This window comes from Engystomops pustulosus, chromosome 2, assembly GCF_040894005.1.
Source record: "Engystomops pustulosus chromosome 2, aEngPut4.maternal, whole genome shotgun sequence".
Lineage (NCBI taxonomy): Eukaryota > Metazoa > Chordata > Amphibia > Anura > Leptodactylidae > Engystomops > Engystomops pustulosus.
Genome location: NC_092412.1, coordinates 63215213 through 63241834, shown reverse-complemented (window position 1 = coordinate 63241834; position 26622 = coordinate 63215213). Strand labels below are relative to the sequence as shown.

General features: G+C 44.1%; 2 protein-coding genes across 2 annotated transcripts in view; one reads left to right on the top strand and one right to left on the bottom strand.

Annotated features, from left to right (window-relative positions):
• Positions 1-655: 655 nt before the first annotated feature.
• On the top strand, positions 656-12698 carry CCDC89 (coiled-coil domain containing 89). Its single transcript, XM_072134925.1, has 2 exons — positions 656-1404; positions 12001-12698. Exons 1-2 carry the CDS (start codon positions 739-741, stop codon positions 12421-12423), a joined length of 1089 nt encoding a protein of 362 aa, XP_071991026.1. The 5' UTR covers positions 656-738; the 3' UTR covers positions 12424-12698.
• An 11035-nt stretch (positions 12699-23733) lies between these two features.
• MYO1A (myosin IA) overlaps positions 23734-26622 on the bottom strand; it is a 60819-nt gene continuing 57930 nt past the window's right edge. Inside the window, exons 28-29 of the mRNA XM_072134924.1 lie at positions 26115-26254; positions 23734-25131 (exon numbers count right to left, since the gene is read on the bottom strand). Coding sequence (XP_071991025.1) covers positions 25011-25131; positions 26115-26254 — 261 coding nt within the window. The 3' untranslated portion in view covers positions 23734-25010. The remainder of the gene's footprint in view (positions 25132-26114; positions 26255-26622) is intronic.

Below are 26622 nucleotides of genomic sequence, written 5' to 3'. Positions count from 1 at the left end.
CACTAACTGTTCATGTTTCTTACAATCCTCGGCTGCTGTGCCTGCCCAGAAGTTTTGGTGGACAGGGGCCCTGCTTGGGCCAACCCATAGAACCCCCTAGTGGAGCGTCCATGGCTATAAGACTCCACTTGCCTACACGGTGGCCTTAATTGTCAGTCTCTGTAAGGAGAACTCTTACTTCCTAGCCCCAGTCACAAGCCTCTCGCTCACCAAACCAGTTCCCTAAGCTGTACTGATGAGACCTAACCAGGTAGAAGCAGTTGTGTCTATAGTTTGGAGTCTGTTCCTTCTAGAATAGATATACTGGTTTGGCTTAATCCCGCATCATGTCATAAGGCTTCTTGTAGGTCATGCTTGATATCAAGGGAGCTGCTATACAAGGTAGCTAATAGGCGTGTTTTTCCTTATCCCATCCTGGAAAACTTTGCATATTGGGCCAACCAATGACCTTCAATGGAAAAGTGCCCCATGTCATGCCAGTACTTCCTATCATCATCTACTGAACCTGGACAGAAGTCACAGAGACTTTTCCAAAAATTCCTAGAATACCTTTTTGACTTAATCACTTCAGTGAATTAGATGTTGCCCCCGCACCCTCTCCCAGTGTGTGGACATTGTGATATCCTGAGTATATAAGGGGGGAAACACCTTACAGTCTGGCCCTCTGCCTACATTGATGCCAGGAAGCGCTCCGGGCCTGGAGACGGAGCAGAAGTTGATATGTGACAATATGATCGCATGCGGTTGCAATGTGTTTTGGTTCCTATAGGTTTGGCCCCGCCCCTGACAACCAGGCACGCGGTGATCGTGGAGACGCGCCCGGGCTGCGCTGGTGCCGTTGCGGCGGGCAGGATGCCGGGGGAGGCCGGGGACGCTCCGGGCGATGTCTCGGTGCAGAGTGTCGGCTCCCCGGTGTGGGATGAGAGCACGGAGCTGGCGATGCTGCGCTCCCGGCTGGACGAGCAGTCTCAGCTCATCTGCCTGCTGAAGCGGCGGGCGGACGACTCCCTGCTCCGCTGCCAGGGCCTGGAGACGGACAAGCGGGAGCTGGAGGGGCAGCTGCAGGCGGAGCGGCGCCGGGGGCAGCAGCTAGAAGACAGGTTCGGGCTCCTGGCCGCCAACCACCAGGACATGATCCGCTTCAAGGACGAGTACAAGCGGCAGAACGAGGAGCTGCGGGCGGAGAGGCAGCGGATGCGGGAGGGCACGGACCCGGAGCTGCGGGACCTGCGGGAGCAGCTGGAGGCGGCCTGTGCCCGGGAGAGGGAGCAGCTGGAGGCGGCCTGTGCCCGGGAAAGGGAGCGGCGGGCGGAAGCAGAAGAACTACGGGGGCAGGTGGCCGAGCTCCGGGGACACATCCAGAGCAGCACCGGGGAGATCAGCGCACTCACCCGGAGACTGCAGGCGAGTCACACCCGGGGGGCCGCTCTCCTCCGCCTATGATTGACGTCACTAGCTAACTTTACACCTCACTTACTAGCTCTACATCTCACTTACTAGCCCTACACGTCACTTACTAGCTCTACACGTCACTTACTAGCTCTACACGTCACTTACTAGCTCTACACGTCACTTACTAGCTCTACAGGTCACTTACTAGCTCTACATCTCACTTACTAGCTCTACATCTCACTTACTAGCTCTACATCTCACTTACTAGCTCTACAGGTCACTTACTAGCTCTACAGGTCACTTACTAGCTGGGCACGTCACTTAATAGCTGGGCACGTCACTTACTAGCTGGGCACGTCACTTACTAGCTGGGCACGTCACTTAATAGCTGGGCACGTCACTTAATAGCTGGGCACGTCACTTACTAGCTCTACACGTCACTTACTAGCTGGGCACCTCACTGACTAGCTCTACACGTCACTTACTAGCTGGGCACGTCACTTACTAGCTCTACACGTCACTTACTAGCTGGGCACCTCTTACTAGTTGGGCACCTCGCTTACTAATTGGGCACCTCTCTTACTAGCTGGGCACCTCTCTTACTAGCTGGGCACCTCACTTACTAGCTCTACAGGTCACTTACTAGCTCTACAGGTCACTTACTAGCTCTACAGGTCACTTACTAGCTGGGCACCTCACTTACTAGCTGGGCACCTCACTTACTAGCTGGGCACCTCACTTACTAGCTGGGCACCTCACTTAGTAGTTGGGCACCTCTTACTAGTTGGGCACCTCTCTTACTAGCTGGGCACCTCTCTTACTAGCTGGGCACCTCTCTTACTAGCTGGGCACCTCTCTTACTAGCTCTACAGGTCACTTAATAGCTGGGCACGTCACTTAGTAGTTGGGCACGTCACTTAGTAGCTGGGCACCTCTCTTACTAGCTGGGCACCTCTCTTACTAGCTGGGCCCCTCACTTACTAGCTGGGCCCCTCACTTACTAGCTCTACAGGTCACTTAGTAGCTGGGCACGTCACTTAGTAGCTGGGCACGTCACTTAGTAGCTGGGCACGTCACTTAGTAGCTGGGCACGTCACTTAGTAGCTGGGCACGTCACTTACTAGCTGGGCACCTCTCTTACTAGCTGGGCACCTCTCTTACTAGCTGGGCACCTCTCTTTCTAGCTAGGCCCCTCACTTACTAGCTGGGCCCATCACTTACTAGCTCTACAGGTCACTTAGTAGCTGGGCACCTCTCTTACTAGCTGGGCACCTCTCTTACTGGCTGGGCACCTCTCTTACTGGCTGGGCACCTCTCTTACTGGCTGGGCACCTCTCTTACTAGCTGGGCAGCTCTCTTACTAGCTGGGCAGCTCTCTTACTAGCTGGGCCCCTCACTTACTAGCTGGGCCCCTCACTTACTAGCTGGGCCCCTCACTTACTAGCTGGGCCCCTCACTTACTAGCTGGGCCCCTCACTTACTAGCTCTACAGGTCACTTACTAGCTCTACAGGTCACTTAGTAGCTGGGCACCTCTCATACTAGCTGGGCACCTCTCATACTAGCTGGGCACCTCTCATACTAGCTGGGCCCCTCACTTACTAGCTGGGCCCCTCACTTACTAGCTGGGCCCCTCACTTACTAGCTGGGCCCCTCACTTACTAGCTGGGCCCCTCACTTACTAGCTGGGCCCCTCACTTACTAGCTGGGCCCCTCACTTACTAGCTGGGCCCCTCACTTACTAGCTGGGCCCCTCACTTACTAGCTGGGCCCCTCACATATTAGCTCTACAGGTCACTTACTAGCTCTACAGGTCACTTAGTAGCTGGGCACCTCTCATACTAGCTGGGCACCTCTCATACTAGCTGGGCACCTCTCATACTAGCTGGGCACCTCTCATACTAGCTGGGCACCTCACTTACTAGCTGGGCACCTCACTTAGTAGCTGGGCACCTCACTTAGTAGCTGGGCACCTCACTTAGTAGCTGGGCACCTCACTTAGTAGCTGGGCACCTCACTTACTAGCTCTACAGGTCACTTAGTAGCTGGGCACCTTTCTTACTAGCTGGGCACCTCTCTTACTGGCTGGGCACCTCTCTTACTGGCTGGGCACCTCACTTACTGGCTGGGCACCTCACTTACTAGCTGGGCACCTCACTTACTAGCTGGGCACCTCACTTACTAGCTGGGCACCTCACTTACTAGCTCTACAGGTCACTTAGTAGCTGGGCACCTCACTTACTAGCTCTACAGGTCACTTAGTAGCTGGGCACATCACTTAGTAGCTGGGCACGTCACTTAGTAGCTGGGCACCTCTTACTGGCTGGGCACCTCACTTACTGGCTGGGCACCTCACTTACTAGCTGGGCACCTCACTTACTAGCTGGGCACCTCACTTACTAGCTGGGCACCTCACTTACTAGCTCTACAGGTCACTTACTAGCTGGGCACCTCTCTTACTAGCTGGGCTCCTCACTTACTAGCTGGGCTCCTCACTTACTAGCTGGGCTCCTCACTTACTAGCTCTACAGGTCACTTACTAGCTGGGCACCTCTCTTACTAGCTGGGCTCCTCACTTACTAGCTGGGCTCCTCACTTACTAGCTGGGCTCCTCACTTACTAGCTGGGCTCCTCACTTACTAGCTCTACAGGTCACTTAGTAGCTGGGCACCTCTCTTACTAGCTGGGCACCTCTCTTACTAGCTCTACAGGTCACTTAGTAGCTGGGCACCTCTCTGATTAGCTGGGCACCTCTCTGACTAGCTGGGCACCTCTCTTACTAGCTGGGCACCTTTCTTACTAGCTGGGCACCTCTCTTACTGGCTGGGCACCTCTCTTACTGGCTGGGCACCTCACTTACTAGCTGGGCACCTCACTTACTAGCTGGGCACCTCACTTACTAGCTGGGCACCTCACTTACTAGCTCTACAGGTCACTTACTAGCTGGGCACCTCACTTACTAGCTCTACAGGTCACTTAGTAGCTGGGCACTTCACTTAGTAGCTGGGCACGTCACTTAGTAGCTGGGCACGTCACTTAGTAGCTGGGCACGTCACTTAGTAGCTGGGCACGTCACTTAGTAGCTGGGCACGTCACTTAGTAGCTGGGCACGTCACTTAGTAGCTGGGCACCTCTCTTACTAGCTGGGCTCCTCACTTACTAGCTGGGCTCCTCACTTACTAGCTGGGCTCCTCACTTACTAGCTGGGCACCTCTCTTACTAGCTGGGCACCTCTCTTACTAGCTCTACAGGTCACTTAGTAGCCCTACACGTCACTTAGTAGCCCTACGCGTCACTTAGTAGCTCTACAGGTCACTTACCAGCTCTACAGGTCACTTACTAGCTCTACTCGTCACTTACTAGCTCTACACGTCACTTAGTAGCTGGGCACCTCACTTACTAGCTGGGCACCTCACTTACTAGCTGGGCACCTCACTTACTAGCTGGGCACCTCAATTACTAGCTCTACAGGTCACTTAGTAGCCGTACACGTCACTTAGTAGCTGTATATTCCATGAAATAGCCATATACATTTCACTTACTAGTTGTCCATTTCCCTTACTTTCCATACACATTACTAACTAGCCTTACAAGTCATTTAATATCTGTACACATCACTTAAAAGCCATACAAGTCACGAACCAGTGGTACATGTCACTTACTTACCGTACATGTCAATACTAGTCATATTTGCCACTTAACCCCTTAAGGATGCAGCCATTTTATAGCATAAGGCTCAGCCCCATTTTTTGGATTCTGACTTGCGTCGCTTTATATGGTTATAACTTTTCAACACTGTTACTTATCTAAATGATTCTGAGATTGTTTTTGTACTTCATTTTAGTGGTAAATTTTGGCTGATAGGTTTTGCGTTTATTTAAAAAAAAAAAGAAAAAATGATGAATTTCTTGAAAAATTTGCCATTTTCCAAATTCAAAATCACGGCGTTTTCAGGCAGATCGATTTACCAACTAAATAAGTTACTGAATAAAATTTCCCATGAGTCTACTTTACATTTTCATAATTTTTGAAATGTCTGGATAATTTATTTTGACGTTCACAATTTAGCCTAATAATCCTGTTATCTTTATTCTATGGGACGATACGATTACGGGGATACCAGACATGAATATTCTTTTTCTTACGTTTTACTAAATTTGTCAAATAAAACCCTAATGTGGGAAAAATCCATAATTTTTGCATCGCCGTCTTCCAAGTGGCATAACATTGTTACTTTTTTGGCTACGGAGCTGGTTGATGGCTTGTTTTTTGTGGGAGATGTTGTACTTTGCAACAGTATCATTCTGGAGTACGTATGTTTTTTTTATCACTTTTTATTGCATTTTTTGTGTGATTGAATAAATAAAAATCATAATGTTTGGAGGGTTTATAACAGTTTATTTAAGGGCGTTCATTGTACGGGTTCAATAATTATTTACTGTTATTCTACGGGTTGTTACGGACGCAGGGATACTATATATGTGGGGTTTGTGTTATGATTTAGACTTTTTTTTAGAGTTATATATCTCTTTATATGTTATGTGGCTTATGGGCATTTTTATTGATTTCTTACTTTATTGTTTATTAAATAACCTTTTTTTTAACTTATTTACTATTTTCACCATGGGACATGGACAAGCAATCATCTGATTGCTTGTTCATTTGTTCATGATAATACTCTGCAATACTGATGTATTGCAGGGTATTAGCAGTGTCAGCCTATGCACATGCAGTTCTTACAGGCAACTCTATAGCTATAGCAATGATTGGGGCCCCCGAAAACGGCTCGGGGGGGGGGGGGGGAGCGATCGTGGGGAAAAGACCCCCCAAAGCCAAATTAAATGCCGCGGTTGCACTGACAGTGGCATTTAACGGGTTAAACACCCGTGATCGGAGCCCACTCCGACCGCGGGGGTTACACTGGGGTGCCGGCTATATGTTACAGCCGGCACCCCATGTTTCCTGATGCCGGTTCGGCTCAGATCTTGAGCTGAACCGGCAACGGCTCTGCGTCGGATATATCGGACGCTAAGCGCTAAGTCACTGCATTCAGCGTCCGATATATCGGACACAGACCTGGAAGGGGTTAATAACTAACTAGCTGTACATGTTGTTGACTAACCATGCATCCTGCACATCACTTGTCACTTACTAGTTATATATAGTTATATATGCCACTTACTAGCTGTACATTACATTACTAGCCATATTAGCACGTGGCTGTTTTGTGGCGCGACTGTAGTTTTCTTCATGCGACACAAATTTCTGCAGTAAAGTGGACGTTCTGTTGCTCATTCGGACTGTGCGCCTGATTTATCATCCAAAGTTCAACAGAAGTGTCGCACACCCCATGGTATAGGTGCACCAAAAAAAAAATGTGTGCATTCTGTCGGAGCAGTGCAGGGAGCACCAAATTCATGAAGAACGGGCGCCAGAAATCCTGAATCCTGGCGCACCCTGCACACTACACAGGCACATAGTACAGTTTGTACACCAAAAAAGGGGGGGGAAACTTTTTGTACCCCAAAACCAACATTAGGAAGACTTTGGCTCCTGATAATGCCTGGACAAAAAAAATCTTCGTAGACTACACAGCCCTTCCCCAAAGACTGTGGGAAAAATGCATATAATACTTAGAACAAGGCAGACGGTGAGCAGAGAATGATCACTACACAGGTAATGGGGCCATGATACAGAAAATGTAAGCAATACACAACACTTACCAGCGTTTATGTCACTAACTGTACTCTTCTCTTAATAGCCATTATTTTAACGGATCGGCACTATAACTATAAGCCTTGTGTCGACCAATTTCACTGTGCTGTATCGCTGGCCTAAACTTACCCCTTTCTACCTGTAAATGAACACTGAGGCATGTGCCCTGCTTTGACATATGTAGATGGCTGCAGTAGTAGATATGGATTGGAGGCTGAGGATGCGTGTTACCGGGATCACTGTGCATCCGACTGGAAATAACAAGCAAATTATTTTTTCCGTCTTCTGCCACCAGCAATTATCATCTTAGCTTGTCGTGTGATTTCTAGATGGTGCAATGGCTTAGTAATCCGGAGGGAAGGATATTGTTACCAATTCTTAGGGATAATATTTGACAATTTGTCAAATGGGTCTTGGGTTATGCAATTATTTAATGCAATTATTTAAACATGTGTTTAATGTCAGTGAATGGAAACCTTCATATGCATGAAATGTTTTTATGTATTAAACTTGGGCTATACATCCAGAGGCGGGTGATTCCTCACAGTACTAGGGATGGAGGGCACCCATGTAAGGGGTGGGGAAGGAGAGTATACATGTAAGGGGTAGGGAAGGAGGGTGTACATGTAAGGGGTAGGGAAGGAGGAGAGCACACATGCAAGGGGTAGGGAAGAAGGGAGGCACACATGTAAGGGGTAGGGAAGGAGGGTGCACATGTAAGGGGTAGGGAAGGAGAGTATACATGTAAGGGGTAGGGAAGGAGAGTATACATGTAAGGGGTAGGGAAGGAGGGTGTACATGCAAGGGGTAGGGAAGGAGGAGAGCACACATGCAAGGGGTAGGGAAGAAGGGAGGCACACATGTAAGGGGTAGGGAAGGAGGGTGCACATGTAAGGGGTAGGGAAGGAGGAGAGCACACATGTAAGGGGTAGGGAAGGAAGAGGGCACACATGTAAGGGGTAGGGAAGAAGGGGGGCACACATGTAAAGGGTAGGGAAGGAGGAGGGAACATGTAAGGGGTAAGGACAGAAGAGGGCACACATGTAAGGGATAGGGAAGAAGGGAGGCACACATGTAAGGGATAGGGAAGAAGGGAGGCACACATGTAAGGGGTAGGGAAGGAGGAGGGAACAGGTAAGGGGCAAGGACAGAGGAGGGCACACATGGAAGGGAGACACACATGTAACGGGTGAGTAAGGAGGGTACACATGTAAGGGGTAGGGAAGGTGGAGGGCACACATGGAAGGGGTGGGGAAGGAGGAGGGCACACGTGTAAGAGGTGGGGAAGGAGGAGGGCACACATGGAAGGGGTAGAGGAAGAGGACACCCAGGAAGGAAAGGATTGAAGGGGGTGGGAAAAAAACGTAGAAACCAGCGTGTGGTTCTGTCACATGTAAGAGGTGCGGAAGGACGAGGGAAGGGGTAAGGATGGTGGAGGGAACACATAAGTGGTAAGGACGGTGGAGGGCACACATGAAAGGAAAGAGGGAACACAAGGGGTAGGGAAGAGTAGAAGGGAAGGTAGGCACACAAGTAAAGGGGAGGAGGAGGGCACACGTAAGGGGTACGGAAGGAGGAGGACACCCAGGAAGGAAAGAAGTGAAGGGGGCGAGTGAAACGCGCGGTTCGGTCAGTAGTAGATGACCAAGCGTTCAGTGGCTCAAGTGACCCAGCTGTCCATACTGCGGGAGGTTCAAAATTGTATCTCCAGCCCCAAATTTGTAATAAAGTTGTACCTTGTATTCTGAGGCTGTGAGCTCCTCCATCCACATAATATTATGTAAGTCTGTTACCCATTTTCCCCTGGAGGAGGGAGCATTTGATTGCCAAAGTCTCACAATGGAGAGACGCACATCTATCAGAAAATGTCATAAAAGTCCAGGTCTCCAAGAGAGTAAAGAGGAGAGGTCTATGGGACTGTCTTATGGCAGCCTTTACCTGTAAAGAAAAAAGTAATTTGTGGGAACGGTTGATGGCAAATTTTACTGTGCAGATCCATACATACTCAGCACTTTCTAAACCCACTGAGCAGAACCTAACATTAGAGAAAGTAGGGGGACCAGAGATTTTACACTTGGTGGGAGTCTCCCCATAATGCATTGTTGTGGTTTACAGTCTCCTTCCACCTTGCTGCTTCTATTCCTGCAGTATAAAGCATTGTCCTACATACCGTGATCCCTCGATCAGGCTTCAGTACCCCTCTGACTCTAGGCTTCACTTACTGCTGATACAAAGAAGGGGTTATTATTTTATATATATTTCATATCCCAAATATGAATGTGTTACCTTTCTTTGGACAAAAGGGGGGACAGTGTGACGTGAAAAAATGTTGGGGCACATTTACTAAAAACAGTGCAGTCTGTACTATGTGCAGTTTGCCTGTGTATAGAGCATAGTGCGCCACATTCAGGATTATTGGCGCATGTTCTACATAAATCCGGTGCCCCCTGCCCTGCTCCGATAGAGTGCACCAGGTTTTTTTTGTGCACGTTTAGCATGGGGTGTGCGACACACTTCAGTCGGACTTTGTATGTTAAATCTGGTGCACGGTCCAACTGAACACCGCAACGCTCCCCTTCAGTGCAGAAATTTGCGTAAAGCATAGTGCAGCGGTGCCACAAAACGGTCACATGCATCAAATGTGATGCAGACACTTCTTTAATATGCGTGCAAGCAGTTTGCACCGATAGGAAACTTGTGCACGGCCCTTAGTAAGTGTGCCTCGTTGTGTCCACTTAATTTTATTCTCCATTTCTGTTCTTACTGTGACTCCCTCTACTTTTGGTACCCCACTTAATGAGCTCTATTAGTTACACCTCTACACACTTATGATGCCCTAGCTTTCTATACTCCTACTCCCCTCACATTTGGGCCCTTCTCTTCCTCCTCACATTGTGGCCCCTTTCTTCCTTCTTACATTGTGTCCCCTCTCTTCCTCCTTCTCACATTGTGGCCCCTCTCTTCCTCCTTCTCACATTGTGGCCCCTCTCTTCCTCCTCCTCACATTGTGGCCCCTCTCTTCCTCCTCCTCACATTGTGGCCCCTCTCTTCCTCCTCCTCACATTGTGGCCCCTCTCTTCCTCCTCCTCTCATTGTGGCCCCTCTCTTCCTCCTCCTCACATTGTGGCCCCTCTCTTCCTCCTCCTCTCATTGTGGCCCCTCTCTTCCTCCTCCTCACATTGTGGCCCCTCTCTTCCTCCTCCTCACATTGTGGCCCCTCTCTTCCTCCTCCTAACATTGTGGCCCCTCTCTTCCTCCTCCTCACATTGTGGCCCCTCTCTTCCTCCTTCTTACATTGTGGCCCCTCTCTTCCTCCTCCTCACATTGTGGCCCCTGTCTTCCTCCTCCTCACATTGTGGCCCCTCTCTTCCTCCTCCTCTCATTGTGGCCCCTCTCTTCCTCCTCCTCACATTGTGGCCCCTCTCTTCCTCCTCCTCTCATTGTGGCCCCTCTCTTCCTCCTCCTCACATTGTGGCCCCTCTCTTCCTCCTCCTCACATTGTGGCCCCTCTCTTCCTCCTCCTCACATTGTGGCCCCTCTCTTCCTCCTCCTCACATTGTGGCCCCTCTCTTCCTCCTCCTCACATTGTGGCCCCTCTCTTCCTCCTCCTCACATTGTGGCCCCTCTCTTCCTCCTCCTCAAATTGTGGCCCCTCTCTTCCTCCTCCTCACATTGTGGCCCCTCTCTTCCTCCTCCTCACATTGTGGCCCCTCTCTTCCTCCTCCTCACATTGTGGCCCCTTTCTTCCTCCTTCTTACATTATGACCCCTCTCTTCCTCCTCCTCACATTGTGGCCCCTCTCTTCCTCCTCCTCACATTGTGGCCCCTCTCTTCCTCCTCCTCACATTGTGGCCCCTCTCTTCCTCCTCCTCACATTGTGGCCCCTCTCTTCCTCCTCCTCACATTGTGGCCCCTCTCTTCCTCCTCCTCACATTGTGGCCCCTCTCTTCCTCCTCCTCACATTGTGGCCCCTCTCTTCCTCCTCCTCACATTGTGGACCCTCTCTTCCTCCTCCTCACATTGTGGACCCTCTCTTCCTCCTCCTCACATTGTGGCCCCTCTCTTCCTCCTTCTTACATTGTGACCCCTCTCTTCCTCCTCCTCACATTGTGGCCCCTCTCTTCCTCCTTCTTACATTGTGACCCCTCTCTTCCTCCTCCTCACATTGTGGACCCTCTCTTCCTCCTCCTCACATTGTGGACCCTCTCTTCCTCCTCCTCACATTGTGGACCCTCTCTTCCTCCTTCTCACATTGTGGACCCTCTCTTCCTCCTCCTCACATTGTGGACCCTCTCTTCCTCCTTCTTACATTGTGGCCCCTCTCTTCCTCCTCCTCACATTGTGGCCCCTCTCTTCCTCCTCCTCACATTGTGGACCCTCTCTTCCTCCTCCTCACATTGTGGACCCTCTCTTCCTCCTCCTCACATTGTGGACCCTCTCTTCCTCCTCCTCACATTGTGGACCCTCTCTTCCTCCTCCTCACATTGTGGACCCTCTCTTCCTCCTCCTCACATTGTGGACCCTCTCTTCCTCCTCCTCACATTGTGGCCCCTCTCTTCCTCCTTCTCACATTGTGGCCCCTCTCTTCCTCCTCCTCACATTGTGGCCCCTCTCTTCCTCCTCCTCACATTGTGGCCCCTCTCTTCCTCCTTCTCACATTGTGGCCCCTCTCTTCCTCCTTCTCACATTGTGGCCCCTCTCTTCCTCCTCCTCACATTGTGGCCCCTCTCTTCCTCCTTCTCACATTGTGGCCCCTCTCTTCCTCCTTCTCACATTGTGGGCTGACTGTGACATTGTATATACACATCCATTAGAGGATCCTAGTAAGATCTTAATATACTATTCAGAGTAAAAATCCCTTGGCACTTATTTGTCTGCAACTTCTGACTTTCAGCTTTCAGAGGAGACGTGTCACCAGTTACAAGAGAAGTTACGCCACATAGAACAAATGCAGAATAATGCGCAAAAAGAAGCTGAAAGGAAGATGGCTGAATTAAATAAGGAAAAGCAAGAGCTCCTCAACTTGTGCATGGAGCGTGGCCGTTCTCTACAAGAGCGACAAAAAGAAGCTGCGGACATGAGTCAGCGCCTACAGAGTGCGGAGAAAGAGCGGCGAGAGGCAGAGGAGCGCTATCAGAGAGACGTATCTGCTGTAGACGCAGATGCCCGAGTAGTGCAGCTGAATGCAAGTCTGGCACAGAGTGAAAAGGACTTGGCCCAAATGAAGAGAGAGTTTGAGGCCTATAAAAAGCACAGCGGTGAGCTGCTCGCCAAGGAGAGGGAGCTGAACGCCAAGCTCAGGCATCTGATTGGCTGACCACCATTGAAAACCAATCAATGCCCAGCGCAGCCAATGAGAAAACTGCTCCCCTTTTTCACCATGCCTTAGAAAAATTAAAGTTCAGTTTAGCTTTGGGTAACCTCACGATTTATATTTTCTTTCTTGGTTTGCCCTCACTAGTTATACACATGGAGATGTTCTTCACTTTCTATAGTTTTATATGTTTAGAAATTGCCAAAATTCCTACTATAAAGCGTTTTTTAGGGATATTTTTATTCTTTTGTTAAAAATTAAACATTTTTCTAACAAAATCATTGCTGATTGATGATTTATTTCTTATCTTGTGCTGTCATAAACTGCCAAAGTTGCTGTTTTCAGTCTCCTGAATAAAAAATCTGATACATTCACATTTGCATCTCTATTAGGAAATATACCACTCAGCAAATGAGAAAGCAGAATAGTAATATATTACCAAAGCTTCTTGTATATATAATATTTTACTATGAATGTTACTTGAATGTCAGAACCCAGTGATCTGATATTGGTGATGTGCCCTCAATACCCCTCAGGGGGATGTTCACACAAACTATTTGAGGGATACTCCAATCAGACAATGCTGCTAGCAGAAAAAAATAAGAAGCTGATATCACCTGAGTGAAGTTGGCCCCCCCCACCTTGTCCAAATCAAACAAAATTGGTGTCAAACGTTTGTGCAGCAGAAATTTTCATTTGTGCCGCTATCATTTTTAATATATTCATAAATGTTTCCAGAGGTCAACCAGCCCACCCCCCCCACATTGCCCAAACCAAACTGGTGCCGAACAATTCTGCTACGTTTGTGCTGCTCAATTTTTTGTTTGTGCTGCTTTTGTTTTGAATAAATGAACAAAAAATGAAAGGTCAAAAGTTCAAGCAGCCCCCCCCCCCACATTAACCGAATCAAACAAAACTGGTGTCAAACATTAGTGCTACGTTTGTGCTGGTTTGTGCAGCAAAATCTTTCATTTGTGCAGCTATCATTTTTAAGGTGTGTTCAGGTGTTTACATAGGTTAAAGGTGTTTAGGCTGAACTGGTTAAAAACAAACCTAGTGACACTTCCCTGGTTTGATCACCAGGGGGAGCTAGCAAACACATTGTACTTTGGAAGAAATGAACTCTGATGACCTCTGGAAAAAATTATGAATATATTAAAAATGATAGCGGCACAAACAAAAATTTTTGCTGCACAAACGTAGCACTAATGTTTGACACCAGTTTTGTTTGATTCGGTTTATGTGGGGGGGCTGCTTGAACTTTTGACCTTTCATTTTTTGTTCACATATTCAAAACAAAAGCAGCACAAACAAAAATTTGAGCAGCACAAACCAGCAGAAATGTAGCAGAATTGATTGGCACCAGCTTTGTTTGGTTTGGGCAATGTGGGGGGGGGCTGGTTGACCTATGATGACCTCTGGAAACTTTCATTAAAATCTTAAAAACAATAGTGGCACAAACGAAAATTTTTGCTGCACAAACGTTTGACACCAATTTTGTTTGATTTGAACAAGGTGGGGGGGCCAACTTCACTCAGGTGCTGATATCAATATCTGTCGAGTGAACAAGGCTTTGTAAGAAACAGATGTATAAAATAGATCTTCAGCTCACCTATCTGGCAAAATGTTTCTATTCCAATATCCCACATCCAGAGCTGGTGTGAACGGTGCCCGAGTCTCAATGTAGAAAATCCTGTGCCGTTCCAGGTATGATGCTTCAGAAAAAAGTGAATTCGATCCAGCACTCGATCCAGTATCAAATAATTAAAAGCTTCATATTCTTTATTTTAATCCGTGGTAATAAGAAACAAAAAAAGAAAAAATTCAAGTGCATCTCATGTATAGAGCTGACATGCTCACTGTTAAAAAGTGCGTGCGGCAGACCTACACGTTTCGGACATAACTTGGTATGTTGAGACCATGACTAAGGACAACATACCAAGTTATGTCCGAAACGTGTAGGTCTGCCACACGCACCTTTTAACAGTGAGCATGTCAGCTCTATACATGTGATGTACTTGAATTTTTTCTTTTTTGTTTCTTATTACCATGGATTAAAATAAAGAATATGAAGCTTTTAATTATTTGATCTTTGTAAGAAATGTCACTGATAAGTGAGCTCACTTATATTCCAATATCCATTTGATTCTTATGTTGTGGCCAAATATTCTTATAACTGGTTAGAAAACACAACTAAAATCTTCTGTGCGAATAAGACGCCATTCAGACACGGAACTGCTAGACATATTCCTCTTCTAATATCCACCATTACAGTTTTATAATACATTTTAGTTTTATAGAAAATTGTTGTCAAGTATAACAAAAACAGCTCTAAAATAAGTTGGCAAAATATAAAAGACAGAAAAGGGGAAAAAGTCTGTCAGCTCATTGCTCAGAAAAGCCACAGGTATAATGTATTTAATGATGTTCATATCACTTTTCTTCTTATATGTGTATGGGACGCAAAACATTTTTCTAATATAGTTTATTAGAGGATTTTGGGAGTTTTTATTAAAAACGTACCTTGAAAATTTCCCCTGCCCTGTTTCTCCGCCGTGAAGTCAGTATGTAGCACACAGAGAAGGTTCCAGCACTAGTCGTAGATTAAACTACAAACTTTTAGAATTGCAATCCATTAAAAACAGAAAATCTTATCCTTTGTATGTGTACAGTCATCATTTTCTAATCCAAACAAAGTACACGAGGTATGGTCAGCTCACCTGGGACGTGTTCGACACAAGGAGGGCAGTCCCGAGCACGGCTACCTCCAGCTTCCGTGGAGCAATCAATGCAAGTCCAAAACACCGGCTCAAGGGAAAAAGCGCTTCACTCCATGTATGTAGTAAAATATAAATTCTTTATTCCAATCTTCATGATATCGTACAAAAAATGTAAAAAACAGTGGACACACAAAAAGGCACTGAGTCAAGACGAACAAGCCTACGCGTTTCGGATGAACACTACATCCTTATTCATGGCTAACAAAAACCGCAATGATCCTAGACTTATATTGTTGCTCGTTAGGTTGTCAGCTGGTGATCAGCCAATGACATTCGAGCCACATTTAACCAATACGTTCTCTAACAATTTAGGAAACAAAGCGAGTAACAATAAAACAAGAAATAATGTATTATATACAAAAAGTCTGTCAGATAAAATGAGAACATGCAATACTTTTATATTGATATACATAATTACCAGGTGGTACTATACTATTTTTTATAGCTGGCATATAACGTCTAGTCGTTTATTTAACCCCTTAGGGGTCCGAGTTTCCAAACAGAAAATCCAATAGGTCTCTCTATTGAACATTTTTTTCTTTCGGTCCCCTCCTCGTATTGGGTTAAAAATCCTCTCAATTCCCGTACAGGAGAATGACTTGCAATCCCCACCATGGGTCAACTGAAAATGTCTCGAGGCCATAGAAATGTTAACTGCATCTGCATTTTTTGCATCCGAGAGATGTCTCCTGATGCGGTTTTTGAGGGGGCCACTAGTACAGCCGACATACTGGAGCTTGCAACTTTCGCAAGTGATTAAATAAACCACATAAGATGTGTTACAATTAATGTAACTCGCTATAGTATGTCGTTGTTCTATATGAGTAGATTGGAAACATTTTTGTGGACCCGCATGATTGCAACATATACATCGATTATGTCCGCACTTAAAAAAGCCCTTTGTCGATAACCACGTATTTTTGTGAGGGGGTAGTGAGGAGTATAAACTAGGTGATAATATGTTGCCTAGTGTTGGGGCTTTCCTGGATACGAATTTGACTTTGTTTGCCAAAGAGCCGGAGATGGTGCTATCCATGTGTAGCAATGGTAAGAATTTTTTAATAATACGTACCACATCATAATATTGTTCACTATAAGATGTTGAAAAAGTTAATGTGCCTAAAGAGTTATCTGTATTGGAAGTTGCTCTAAGACTCTTATCCTTAATGAGATCTACCCTAGGTATCTTGTCCACTATATTGGTAGCTCTATTTAACATCCATGTAGGGTAGCTTCTCCGGCTCAAGCCACTATGTATTTTCTGATTGACAATGTCAAATTCTTGAGGATTGGAGCAATTGCGCTTGAGTCGGATGAGCTCACCCACCGGGACATTTTTAATTACATGTGTCGGATGACACGACGTGGCATCCAAGATAGAATTCACTGCTGTAGGTTTGATGTATGGAGAAATATGGACAGTGTGGTTTGCTGTCAAGGAAATATCCAGAAAGTGTATGGTATGTAAATGTGAGCAAGATGTAAATTTGAGATTCATGTCATTGCTCCCCAAGTATTGAACAAATTCCCTCTCCTCAACCTCGGTCCCCTCCCATATCAAGAGCAGGTCGTCAATATAACGGCCATACCACTTGATATGGGAGAGGAACGGGTTATTAGAGGAGAAAAGAAAATTTTCCTCCCATACAGCCATGTAGATGTTGGCCATGGAGGGCGAACATTTGCCCCCCATGGCCGCACCACACCGCTGCAGGAAGAAAATACCATCAAAAGAAAAATAATTTTTCGACAGCAAGAATTCCATTGATAAATAAATGAATTCCTTCACTGAATCATCATATTTACTGTAAGAGGTCAAAAAATAAGTGAGACATTTTAAGGCAACGCTGTGAACAAGTGAGGGATACAAGCCCACAACATCACACGACAGCCATCGGTATGTCTTCTTCCATTTGAAACCATCTAATAAAGACACTACATGTTTTGTGTCTCGAATGTATCCTGGAAGAGACTTTACCAATGGTTGAAGATGATGGTCAACCCATTCGCTGAGTTTTTCCGTGAGTGACCCTATTCCAGAAACTATGGGTCTCAAGGGGGGCGGGAAAGTACCCTTATGGATTTTAGGGAGAGAATGATATATCGGTATAACCGGATTTTCAACATAAATATATTCCCCAATTTTTTCACTTATAGCCCCCATATAGATACCTTGCTGTACTAAATTTTTTAGACATGTTTGGAAAGTTTTTGTTGGGTCAGACATGAGCTCCCTGTAAACTACAGTATCACGTAACATGCATAAATTAAGTTCTCTATATAGACCTCCATCCAAAAGAACTACCGCACCACCTTTATCCGCCTGGCGGACTATTAAATCATTATACAAATAGAGCTACCAATATAGTGGACAAGATACCTAGGGTAGATCTCATTAAGGATAAGAGTCTTAGAGCAACTTCCAATACAGATAACTCTTTAGGCACATTAACTTTTTCAACATCTTATAGTGAACAATATTATGATGTGGTACGTATTATTAAAAAATTCTTACCATTGCTACACATGGATAGCACCATCTCCGGCTCTTTGGCAAACAAAGTCAAATTCGTATCCAGGAAAGCCCCAACACTAGGCAACATATTATCACCTAGTTTATACTCCTCACTACCCCCTCACAAAAATACGTGGTTATCGACAAAGGGCTTTTTTAAGTGCGGACATAATCGATGTATATGTTGCAATCATGCGGGTCCACAAAAATGTTTCCAATCTACTCATATAGAACAACGACATACTATAGCGAGTTACATTAATTGTAACACATCTTATGTGGTTTATTTAATCACTTGCGAAAGTTGCAAGCTCCAGTATGTCGGCTGTACTAGTGGCCCCCTCAAAAACCGCATCAGGAGACATCTCTCGGATGCAAAAAATGCAGATGCAGTTAACATTTCTATGGCCTCGAGACATTTTCAGTTGACCCATGGTGGGGATTGCAAGTCATTCTCCTGTACGGGAATTGAGAGGATTTTTAACCCAATACGAGGAGGGGACCGAAAGAAAAAAATGTTCAATAGAGAGACCTATTGGATTTTCTGTTTGGAAACCCGGACCCCTAAGGGGTTAAATAAACGACTAGACGTTATATGCCAGCTATAAAAAATAGTATAGTACCACCTGGTAATTATGTATATCAATATAAAAGTATTGCATGTTCTCATTTTATCTGACAGACTTTTTGTATATAATACATTATTTCTTGTTTTATTGTTACTCGCTTTGTTTCCTAAATTGTTAGAGAACGTATTGGTTAAATGTGGCTCGAATGTCATTGGCTGATCACCAGCTGACAACCTAACGAGCAACAATATAAGTCTAGGATCATTGCGGTTTTTGTTAGCCATGAATAAGGATGTAGTGTTCATCCGAAACGCGTAGGCTTGTTCGTCTTGACTCAGTGCCTTTTTGTGTGTCCACTGTTTTTTACATTTTTTGTACGATATCATGAAGATTGGAATAAAGAATTTATATTTTACTACATACATGGAGTGAAGCGCTTTTTCCCTTGAGCCGGTGTTTTGGACTTGCATTGATTGCTCCACGGAAGCTGGAGGTAGCCGTGCTCGGGACTGCCCTCCTTGTGTCGAACACGTCCCAGGTGAGCTGACCATACCTCGTGTACTTTGTTTGGATTATCTTATGCTTCAGGTCATGCTTGCTGAAAGGACGGTGCTCTGACTTATGAACATGGACACAGAGGCCAATAATGGAGCAAGTTGCTTGGCGGACTTCCACAATATGCATGAAAGGATGAATAGAGCCGCCAGCATATTCGATGTTAACATTGCTGCTCCTGAGTCTAACGATGTTTTTAACTTGAGAACATGCATGCACCAGGTGGAGGATTTGTTGACCAAAGAACTAAAGATTTGGTGGGATTCTGTTACATTAAAATCCTATATTGACAAAAACATGGTGCCAAGAGGCTTACGCATCAAAAAATTGCCGACTACTATATACTCAACAGAGTTTTTGAAACAATGGAATTTTATCTTGTCTGAATGCTCCCTTAGATTAATGCGTCTAATAATAGACTATGAGGAGAAAGAGATGGCTATTGTAGGCTCACAGATTCAAAGCATGAAATCACACATGCAGAAGTTTGTTACTTGCAATGAATTTGAAAATTTGGACAGTAAAGTCAAGGACAATATTAAAAAATTGGAACAAACCATAATGGATGTAAAGAAGTCTAAATTCCATCGGGACACACAGGACTATGCATTGGATTGTGTCTACGATTGGAAAAGAAACAACAAAAAAACAAATGGTAACATAAAAACAAAATCCATATTGAAAAATAAAAATGACAAGAAACAGTCAAAAAAGGAGCAAAAAGTAAGCTTTTCGGATACAGAACAAGATACCTCGTTTGGAGTTACGTCTGATGATACTTCCGATTCCTCTGTAAATTCAACGGTGGATAAATCTAAGAATAAAAAGAAGAAACAAAAACAACAATCAAAAAACGACGAAGAGCCGGACGCAAACATAAAAAAACGGTATCCTTTAAGGCAGGGGAAATAATGGATAACCCCGTTATAAATATGTCAAGCTACATTGTCTCTGATGAACAAACCGCGGTCCTATCCAAAGGACTTGGTTTTTCACCCTCCCACTCGTTTAATTTGTTTCAAACATTGTTGGATGTAAATAAGTTTGCAAGGAACATCACATTGAAAAAACATTTCTCTAATTTGAATGAAGATAGTGTAACATATGAACACCAGGTTAACGATACGGACATACCTAACAAAAATGTATTGTGTTTGAATAACACTATGAATTCTTTTCAAGACCAAGTAAATATCTCAATGTGCAGGCAATTATCATATGAATCTGAGAATCATGAATGTGTTAATCTTAATGACAGCTTTAAGATGCGCAATTCCTCGTTCTACCCGATACAGTCGCGCCCAGCTATTTTGGACACGTTCCAGGATCGGGTCGAGCAGGAATTGGTCGCACTAAATAAGGATATCTCAAAAAGGGAACGTTCATCCAGAGGTAACCTTACTGCCCACCAAAGAAAAGCTATTCAAGAATTAAAAAACAATAATGATTTAATAGTCCGCCAGGCGGATAAAGGTGGTGCGGTAGTTCTTTTGGATGGAGGTCTATATAGAGAACTTAATTTATGCATGTTACGTGATACTGTAGTTTACAGGGAGCTCATGTCTGACCCAACAAAAACTTTCCAAACATGTCTAAAAAATTTAGTACAGCAAGGTATCTATATGGGGGCTATAAGTGAAAAAATTGGGGAATATATTTATGTTGAAAATCCGGTTATACCGATATATCATTCTCTCCCTAAAATCCATAAGGGTACTTTCCCGCCCCCCTTGAGACCCATAGTTTCTGGAATAGGGTCACTCACGGAAAAACTCAGCGAATGGGTTGACCATCATCTTCAACCATTGGTAAAGTCTCTTCCAGGATACATTCGAGACACAAAACATGTAGTGTCTTTATTAGATGGTTTCAAATGGAAGAAGACATACCGATGGCTGTCGTGTGATGTTGTGGGCTTGTATCCCTCACTTGTTCACAGCGTTGCCTTAAAATGTCTCACTTATTTTTTGACCTCTTACAGTAAATATGATGATTCAGTGAAGGAATTCATTTATTTATCAATGGAATTCTTGCTGTCGAAAAATTATTTTTCTTTTGATGGTATTTTCTTCCTGCAGCGGTGTGGTGCGGCCATGGGGGGCAAATGTTCGCCCTCCATGGCCAACATCTACATGGCTGTATGGGAGGAAAATTTTCTTTTCTCCTCTAATAACCCGTTCCTCTCCCATATCAAGTGGTATGGCCGTTATATTGACGACCTGCTCTTGATATGGGAGGGGACCGAGGTTGAGGAGAGGGAATTTGTTCAATACTTGGGGAGCAATGACATGAATCTCAAATTTACATCTTGCTCACATTTACATACCATACACTTTCTGGATATTTCCTTGACAGCAAACCACACTGTCCATATTTCTCCATACATCAAACCTACAGCAGTGAATTCTATCTTGGATGCCACGTCGTGTCATCCGACACATGTAATTAAAAATGTCCCGGTGGGTGAGCTCATCCGACTCAAGCGCAATTGCTCCAATCCTCAAGAATTTGACATTGTCAATCAGAAAATACATAGTGGCTTGAGCCGGAGAAGCTACCCTACATGGATGTTAAATAGAGCTACCAATATAGTGGACAAGATACCTAGGGTAGATCTCATTAAGGATAAGAGTCTTAGAGCAACTTCCAATACAGATAACTCTTTAGGCACATTAACTTTTTCAACATCTTATAGTGAACAATATTATGATGTGGTACGTATTATTAAAAAATTCTTACCATTGCTACACATGGATAGCACCATCTCCGGCTCTTTGGCAAACAAAGTCAAATTCGTATCCAGGAAAGCCCCAACACTAGGCAACATATTATCACCTAGTTTATACTCCTCACTACCCCCTCACAAAAATACGTGGTTATCGACAAAGGGCTTTTTTAAGTGCGGACATAATCGATGTATATGTTGCAATCATGCGGGTCCACAAAAATGTTTCCAATCTACTCATATAGAACAACGACATACTATAGCGAGTTACATTAATTGTAACACATCTTATGTGGTTTATTTAATCACTTGCGAAAGTTGCAAGCTCCAGTATGTCGGCTGTACTAGTGGCCCCCTCAAAAACCGCATCAGGAGACATCTCTCGGATGCAAAAAATGCAGATGCAGTTAACATTTCTATGGCCTCGAGACATTTTCAGTTGACCCATGGTGGGGATTGCAAGTCATTCTCCTGTACGGGAATTGAGAGGATTTTTAACCCAATACGAGGAGGGGACCGAAAGAAAAAAATGTTCAATAGAGAGACCTATTGGATTTTCTGTTTGGAAACCCGGACCCCTAAGGGGTTAAATAAACGACTAGACGTTATATGCCAGCTATAAAAAATAGTATAGTACCACCTGGTAATTATGTATATCAATATAAAAGTATTGCATGTTCTCATTTTATCTGACAGACTTTTTGTATATAATACATTATTTCTTGTTTTATTGTTACTCGCTTTGTTTCCTAAATTGTTAGAGAACGTATTGGTTAAATGTGGCTCGAATGTCATTGGCTGATCACCAGCTGACAACCTAACGAGCAACAATATAAGTCTAGGATCATTGTGGTTTTTGTTAGCCATGAATAAGGATGTAGTGTTCATCCGAAACGCGTAGGCTTGTTCGTCTTGACTCAGTGCCTTTTTGTGTGTCCACTGTTTTTTACATTTTTTGTACGATATCATGAAGATTGGAATAAAGAATTTATATTTTACTACATACATGGAGTGAAGCGCTTTTTCCCTTGAGCCGGTGTTTTGGACTATCATTTTCTAATGGTTGATCAAATAAAGGTTTGATCTATAATTCATGGTTGGACCTTCTGTTTGCTCCTCAGATATCTACTATAATAAACGCATACAAGAAAATGAGCAGCACTCCAGTGGCAGTGGTAAACCAAGTGTAGTCTTCTTCATTCCATAATAAGAGACCATAGCAATGTTTCAGCTTGAAAAAGTCTCTTTTTGAGCCTAAATGTTGCAATTGTCACTTATTATGCAATAAAGAAAACTACACTTGGTTTACCACTACCACTGGAGTGCTGCTCATTTTCTTGTATGCATTTCTGGAGGACTTGAGGCCCAGTCCTGGGATGCCCACCTGGATATTTTATTGTGTGTTGTTTGGACTTTCCTACGGTACTATATAAATGGTTATGAACACTTCACTGAAAGCCACATGTTGCTAGCATATTTCATGAAAACATATTTAGACCATAAAGGGAACCTGACAATAAACCACCCACAGCTCTTTATTGACTGGTGTTTAGTGTCCCCATTCGCTTGGTTTGATTTTTGGGAATTCAGGTAGAAAACTTTATACTTACCTTGTCCTTTTTTCCCCTAAGCAAGCGAAGCCGGCGTAATACTTCACTGTGCTAGCGCTGTAGGACGACGCATGTGCAGTGAAGCTGGGATACTATCCAGCGCCAGTGCAGGATTTTCTGACGTGAGTCTGATGTGCCTCATCGGAATTACATCTAGGTAAGTATAAAAGTTTTACTTTTTAAGAATAAAAGTATATTTTGTTTTACATATGAAGACTTAAAAAAAGGTCAATTTGGGACCCTATACCACAGGACCATAAGGACTTGTAGTTGGTTTAGGATTCCAAAACGTTTTTTAAAAAATTGTTTTCGGAGAATTTTTTGAGGAACCACAGTGTAGTGAGGTTCTGGGGGTGCTTAGTCTTTGTTTTTCATGCCTAGTATTGAAGTTGAATAGAGCAGCGTTCGGTAAAGACTGTACACCACGTCTCAGACCTCTTATCAGCAGGCACGCTGGGAAATGGACCCCCACCTGTTTGTAGTTTTATTTCATTCAGTTATGTCCAATATATATATAACAAACATAATATAGACCTTTAAAAACAAAGAAGAGTCAAAGTAAAACTTTCCATGAGACACATTTTAGGTTTATTAACGCCATTTCATGAAAATCTCGATGAGATATTTTATTGATAATAAGAGCACATTCAGTGTTTCTCCATCCATGAATTCAAAGAAATATTCCTCCCTTGGAAGTTTTCTGGATGATTCATAGAAAACAATAAGAGATATGTTCCGGAATATTCACTGCACTCCTCAAAAATGCTGTCATCATTATTTCTGACTATGGGTACGTTCACACAATGGAATTCTGTGTCAAATTCATCTGTCGTGCTTCCCGATGCCCAGTTTCTTGATCATGAGAAAAAGAAACCCAATGGCCTCCCATTGATTTCAGTATGAGAAGGAACATACCCTAACAGGGCCCTGGTGAAATACATTACAGAGTGTAAAGTCCTATATGCCCATATGTCAATCTTTGAAGCTGGGACCTCCAATAAACTTGTTTAATCAAATGAAATTACATATTAATAAGTGATCCTAATGTGTGTCAGTGCTGAACATCATCATCTGATCTATGAGCTTATGTACATTAATTATATATATAATTCAATGTCTATATTTATAAGATATTATTTTAATCCGAGTTAACAGGGGATATGGTGAGACTGTAGAGTATATGCAGTTGATGATATTAAGATATCTTCAAGGTTTTGTCCAGGATTTTACAAAATAAAATGTCTAGGAAGGAATAGAATAACCAAATAACTTATATTCACCTACTAAATCCCTTGTCGGTCCAGGACTACTCTGAGGGTCCCATCCTTCTGTATTAGGTGTCCGGTAGTTATTAACGCAGCTAATCACTGGCTTTAGCAGTAATGACATCACATGGAAGTATTAAGTATGTGGCTACTGTAGGGCAGCAGAGCACAGTGGGACCATCAGGGCAGTGGTGCTAGAATGACAGAGAATTTACCAGAGGAGTATAAGTATAAGGGTAAAAGTTTTTGTGCTTCTCACAGTGATCAGTAAGGTATCTAGTTTTCATAAGATGTCCTGGGTGTGCATGAAATCAAAGCAGAAAGGGATATCACTTTCTTCCAAATAATTTTTTCCTCAGTCTTAAGGCACAACCAAGTGTTCCAGGCGCCAATGACAGCACAAGTTTGAAGGTAATACCTCAGTGTTACAAGCAAGCGTGTGCTGTCTGGTCATACCCTTAGGATAATGTTAATGAGCCCACAATGGAAGCCTTTACTTATTTACGTCTACACATCTGCTTCTCACGAAGGCGACCTCTGGGACAAAGCTCCTTCCTGCAGACCTTTGTGACTACAAGAAGACCTCTAGTCGTTGACTTCCTCTCTTCTTGAACACGGGGCCTTTTCCATTCTGTCCTGGTGTTTCAATTAATTTGACAACCACTGGATCTTTCTTGAACTTCACTGAGAACCTGGAGTAGGAAAATATGGTGTATGTGTAAATATACCGAAATAAAATAAAAGATTGCCAAAATACTGAAAATATCATATGATATAAGGAATAAAAAATCCATTGTAAAAGAAGGTAAAACTAGATTCTCAGGAAAGGACATCAATCTCTGATTGGTGAGGACATGACAACTGGCCCATGAAACAATCTACTGTGTTCACAAAACATCAAAATGGAGTTGGAAGGAGTTGTGTCCATTCGTTTAACAGCAAAAAATAGACAAATGGAGGCAGATTTACTTACCCGGTCCCTTCGCGATCCAGCGGCGCATTCTCTGCAGTGGATTCGGGTCCGGCCGGGATTCACTAAGGCAGTTCATCCGATGTCCACCAGGTGTCGATGCTGCGCTGAAGTCCGCCAAGGCCCGCCGGAATGCACTGAAGTTCACCGACCTATTACTGGTGAAGGTAAGTGCGAGTCCAGCGACACTTTTTTTTTAAAAATGCAGTGGTTTTTCCGAATCCGTTGGGTTTTTGTTCGGCCACACCCCCGATTTCTGTCGCGTGCATGCCAGCGCTGATGCGGCACAATCCAATCGCGTGCGTCAAAATCCCGGGGGCAATTCAGGGAAAAGCAAATTGGAAATATTCGGGTAACACGTCGGGAAAATGCGAATCGGGCCCTTAGTAAATGACCCCCAGTATGTTCTCGACACACAGGCCCAACCACCCTATTCTATTTGTAAGAACCAGACTCCCAATTCAGAGAACTGTGAAGGTTAGTTCTCGTGATCAGTGGGGGTCCCAGCAATAAGACCCCCACCGATCAGATTATATCCTATGGATAGGGGATAACATTAGCATTTGGAACAATCCCTAGACAATGTTTTACATTCCTAGACAACCCTTTTAAAAAGAGATTGTTTGAAGGGATTATTGGAGAATAGTAACAAACACAGATATACAATAATAGTAATATAATGTACAATAACTCATAGATACATACTCGTCAGTAATCTGAATGTTCAATGCCTTTTGTGTTTTTTCTAGTACAGTCTTATGAAGTTTTGTCACAATCTCGATGACATTGTCACTGTTTAGAAGAATATCTCCTACCGCTCCTCCCTTTGCTCCTGGTGTGGCTGTCTGCAACATAAAGAACAATGTTATGGCTATGGAAAGCACTAGACATACCACACATTAGTAACCTGGATGGACCAGGATGATGTGTATTGTCATCTTTGTACTACAATTCAGCTCAGGTTTAGAGTCCAGTGCATGAATTGAAGTCTGACAGCCTCCCAACAGAAGGAACAAACTGGATTGGGCATGCTGAAATCCAACATGCCCAATCCCTTCTGCCATCAAGATCTGCTTGTAGAATATATAGATAGAATACATAGAATGTATAGATGTATTTACTGTTTATGTATATACTTTTACAGTATCAAAAAACAAAATGGGAAGATTGTTGAAATTGATGGGAAGATGGATAAAGCCAAATACAGGACCAT

Coding starts and splice junctions, on each gene's coding strand:
- CCDC89 (XM_072134925.1), top strand. CDS start 739: ATGCGGTTGCAATGTGTTTTGGTTCCTATAGGTTTGGCCCCGCCCCTG. Junction 1,405..12,000: donor CACTCACCCGGAGACTGCAG/GCGAGTCACACC, acceptor TCTGACTTTCAG/CTTTCAGAGGAGACGTGTCA.